Source organism: Triticum aestivum, chromosome 3B (assembly GCF_018294505.1).
Source record: "Triticum aestivum cultivar Chinese Spring chromosome 3B, IWGSC CS RefSeq v2.1, whole genome shotgun sequence".
NCBI classification, from domain to species: Eukaryota; Viridiplantae; Streptophyta; class Magnoliopsida; order Poales; family Poaceae; genus Triticum; species Triticum aestivum.
This window is the reverse complement of record NC_057801.1, coordinates 160,363,990-160,368,241: the sequence shown is the minus strand read 5'-3', so window position 1 is coordinate 160,368,241 and position 4,252 is coordinate 160,363,990. Positions and strand designations below refer to the sequence as shown.

The 4,252-nt window shown below is 46.7% G+C and overlaps 1 protein-coding gene across 1 annotated transcript; it reads left to right on the top strand.

Moving 5' to 3' along the window:
* Positions 1–1,270: 1,270 nt before the first annotated feature.
* On the top strand, positions 1,271–4,220 carry LOC123065115 (subtilisin-like protease SBT3.9). The gene is made up of 9 exons (XM_044488474.1): positions 1,271–1,501; positions 1,593–1,684; positions 1,761–1,858; positions 1,942–2,106; positions 2,205–2,824; positions 3,251–3,318; positions 3,408–3,665; positions 3,751–3,868; positions 3,982–4,220. Exons 1-9 carry the CDS (start codon positions 1,355–1,357, stop codon positions 4,168–4,170), a joined length of 1,755 nt encoding a protein of 584 aa, XP_044344409.1. The 5' UTR covers positions 1,271–1,354; the 3' UTR covers positions 4,171–4,220.
* The last annotated feature ends 32 nt before the right edge of the window (positions 4,221–4,252 follow it).

Below are 4,252 nucleotides of genomic sequence, written 5' to 3'. Positions count from 1 at the left end.
GGCCGTCACGGACGTGTCCGGTGGCGGCGGGAGGAAGAGGACTAGGGTTTCGCCTGCGAAAATGGACGGGGAGGACTTATTTATAGTTTCTGGGAGCTAGGAGAGTCCAAATGGAGCATGGTTTTCGGCCACGCGATCGTGATCGAACGGCGGAGAGCATGGAGGGGAGTTTACTGGGTTTTTGGCCACTTTGGAGGGGTGTTTGGCTGCAAGGCAAAAGAGGCTTTTGCGGCTACCCGGTTAACCGTTGAAGTATCAAACGACCTCCAAATGGCACGAAACTTGACAGGCGGTCTACCGGTGCTATACCAAGGCCGCTTGGCAAACATCGGGCCATTCCGAGAAAGTTTAAGACCCACACATGAAAATAAGGTCTGAGAGGGGCGACGAGCGCGCGCGAGAGGTCCGGACTCCGAACGGACAACGGAGAGAACCGGGAGAACCCAAACAAATGCAAGTTTTGGAAAACATGCAGATGAAATGTAGATGATGACATGGAAAAATGCAACACGCAAGCAGATGACATGGCAGGGGCGGCGAATAACTGGCGGACACCTGGCGCATCGAATCCGGGGCGTTACAGTAGGCCACAGAGCGCATTCCTTTTTTATGGGATCTTGTAATTTTGTTTATCCGATGAGATTAATGAAATACTTGCTTCTCATACCATTTTTTTTGTACTATGTACACTGGCACGCCCGCATACTTTTCTTTTCCCCGGCGCATGAGAGAAAATCAAACTCCCCCTCTTCCCTTCATCCGGAGCGCCTTAAGATTTTCTCGTGTCAAACAAAGTGGTTCTTCGAAAAAAAAGAATTTAGCTATTTGAGAAACGAACCGGCCAAACAAATCTTTACGCGTGGAATGCTTCAAAGGGTCAAATTTTTGTTTCTAAATTGCCTTCACCTTTATCAACTTTACTAAAGTTTTTTTTCTGAAAGACCCAGCAAAGCGCTGGTGTCATGATATGGACGCGGCCTGGATGCCCGATGAGCACGGTGCTTCCTATCCAGACCGTGGTCTACTATTTCTTTCTCACGTACGTGTACCACCTAACGCCGACAATGCAAACATATCCTTGTTTGAACGGTTCTTGCACCCCCATGGTTGTTTTTATGCCCACTGATTAAACGAAGCTGCTTGTTTTGGAAGTCGACCTCTTGTCATCATTATTAAGACTATATCAGAAACTTGAATATCTATACCCGGTCTGTTTCAAGTTGTTTAATGGTGGTAGACACGACATGGTCGTCTAGTCCTATTTTTTCCTCGATCACGTGTGTCACCTAGAAACACGCAATGTTCTTTTGAACTGTTCTTTCTTCTTGGACCCCATGGATAGCACCTGGCTCCGATGAGATGCTATATATACATACACGCGACAGCAGAGAAGAACATAACACTCTTCTGGAGATCAGACATGGGTTCGAGGATAGCTTTCTCTTGTTGTGCTCTGCTACTGGTCACACTGCTGCCTCTTTCGGCGAATGCGTCGAGCAAAGTAAGTTATGGTTCCTCCTTGTTCGCAAGACTTTAACTTCGGCTTGTACTGAAATTGTTTTTTTTTGGCCTTTTTGGCATATTAATTTCAGCTCTACATAGTGTACATGGGGGAGAAGAAACATGACGATCCATCTGTTGTGACCGCGTGGCACCATGACATACTAACCTCCGTACTTGGGAGGTACTAGCTAGCTAGTAAACCATATTAGTACCATGCAACAGAACTGATTGCTAATATTATGTCTTGTCTGCAACAGCAAGGATGAATCCTTGAAGTCGATGGTTTACAGTTACAAGCACGGATTCTCTGGGTTCGCGGCAATGCTCACCAAAACCCAAGCAAGGACTTTGGCAAGTGAGTGATAAGAATTTGCTGTCTTCATATGTTGTTGGCACAATTGAAAGAAAACTAATTCACATTGGATGTTGCAAATGTAGACTTTCCTGAAGTTATAAGTGTGAAACCTAACACCTACCACATGGCGCACACAACTCGGAGCTGGGACTTCCTTGGCCTTGGGCACAACAAATCACCACAACAAACTGACCTCCTACGAAAAGCGAATTACGGTGAAGATATCATTGTCGGGGTGATCGATTCAGGTTTGTAATCAAATTTCTAGTTTAAATCCAGAAGTTGTTGAAACCCAAGCCAGGCATTAGAAATGGACCGGTTGACTCCGTGCATGTTTTTGTTGCAGGCATATGGCCTGAATCACAAAGCTTTGACGACAACAGATACGGCCCTGTGCCGGCACGGTGGAAAGGCATATGCCAGACCGGAACAGCGTTCAATGCATCGAGTTGCAATAGAAAGATCATCGGCGCACGGTGGTACTCTGAGGGAATTGACGCCATGCACCTCAAGGGTGAGTACATGTCGCCTCGGGATTTCAACGGCCATGGAACTCATGTTGCCTCGACGATTGCCGGAGGAGAAGTGCAAGGTGTGAGTTATGGCGGCCTAGCCACCGGCATGGCACGTGGCGGGGCACCGCGTGCACGGCTAGCAATTTACAAGGTGTTATGGGGCCCGAACACGGCAGCCAGTGACGCGGACATCCTCGCAGCCATTGACGATGCCATACAAGATGGCGTGGATGTCCTGTCGCTCTCACTGGGACGGGGTGCCGGTCACGAGTTCCCCGGGACACTTCATGCAGTCTTGAGAGGGATCTCAGTTGTCTTCTCTGCCGGGAATGATGGTCCGGCACCACAAACGGTGACGAATGTCATGCCATGGGTGACGACAGTGGCAGCTAGCACGATGGACCGGGCCTTCCCAACCCTCATATCTCTCGGAAACAAAGAAAAGCTTGTGGTATGTACATACAAATGATGGATCTGCAAATAGTTACCTGTTCTAATATTTCTGTTTTGTTAAAAAATATAGGAAAAATGCATTACCAAATATATGTCTATTCAAAAAGAAAAGGTCCACTCTCAAAGGATAGAAACATCCCAGCTAGAGAAAAGTCGATAAAGATTACATCATTGCATATGCTAGGTACAGATTAAATAACAAATTGTTTTTTACTTTTTTGGTTGACATAACACACAGTTGACTGACCATAATCGTCTAGTTTTACTCCATTTTTGTCGAGAAATCATTTATGTTTTACATAGTCTAACATGATACGTCAGGTGTTGAACTGGCGTGCGCTGAAACATAGTCGTATAGGTTATCGTTTACCTTTCCTGAAAAAGAAAAACATACTCTCTGATTTGCCTTTGTTCTTAAACACAGGGACAATCTCTTTACTACAACTCAACTCTGAACAGCGACGGCTTCAAGGAGCTTGTTCACGCGGGAAGGTAGCGGCATAACGCACTCGGTCCACAAGTTAGATTGTTATTAGTTCCACAATTTATCAAACCATATTCAATTTAAAACTTTTGCGCAGCTGCACCGCGGAGTGGTTAGCGTCAAACAACGTGACCGGCAAGATCGTCCTGTGCTACGCACCAAGGCTGGCGCCCAGCGTGCTGCCTCGAGTAGAGCTGTCCCTCACCATCAATCGTACTGTGGGTGCCGGAGCCAAGGGCCTCATCTTTGCGCAGTACACCACGAACCTCCTGCCGATATGCAAGGGCGGCATGCCCTGTATTGTAGTAGACTACGAAATTGCACAGAGAATTGAATCATACTTGGCGATCACAGAGTAAGAACATGTCGCGTTGCCTGAAAGAGGGGGATATGTTTTCTTTCTTCCAAAACTAATTTGTGCACGTCGTCTGTCATGATAGGAGTCCAATCGTGAAGGTGTCACCTGCCATGACCGTTGTCGGAGACGGGGTGTTGTCGCCAAGGGTTGCTTCATTCTCGTCCAGAGGCCCGAGTCCTCTATTCCCAGGCATACTCAAGGTACTCCATATGTGAAATTCATATCTCACAGAAAAGATAGTTGTACTTGCGGTGCTTTTAAGCTTCTATTCTCTCGGGAATTAAGAATTGTATCTCTATGGATGTTTGAACAGCCCGACATAACTGCACCAGGCGTCGGCATCTTGGCAGCTATGCGCGGCTTCTATGTGTTAATGGATGGTACATCAATGGCATGCCCACATGTCTCTGCAGTTACCGCACTTCTTAAGTCGGTTCACCCTGACTGGTCGCCTGCTATGATCAAGTCTGCAATCGTCACCACGGGTATGTACACTGTGTAGATGGAAAGTTCTTTTGACTATTTTATCTTATACGACTACCTTGTTTCTTGGTAATGATCCCAGCATCAGCGACCGATCAATT

Coding starts and splice junctions, on each gene's coding strand:
- LOC123065115 (XM_044488474.1), top strand. CDS start 1,355: ATGAGATGCTATATATACATACACGCGACAGCAGAGAAGAACATAACA. Junction 1,502..1,592: donor CGGCGAATGCGTCGAGCAAA/GTAAGTTATGGT, acceptor TATTAATTTCAG/CTCTACATAGTGTACATGGG. Junction 1,685..1,760: donor CTAACCTCCGTACTTGGGAG/GTACTAGCTAGC, acceptor TGTCTGCAACAG/CAAGGATGAATCCTTGAAGT.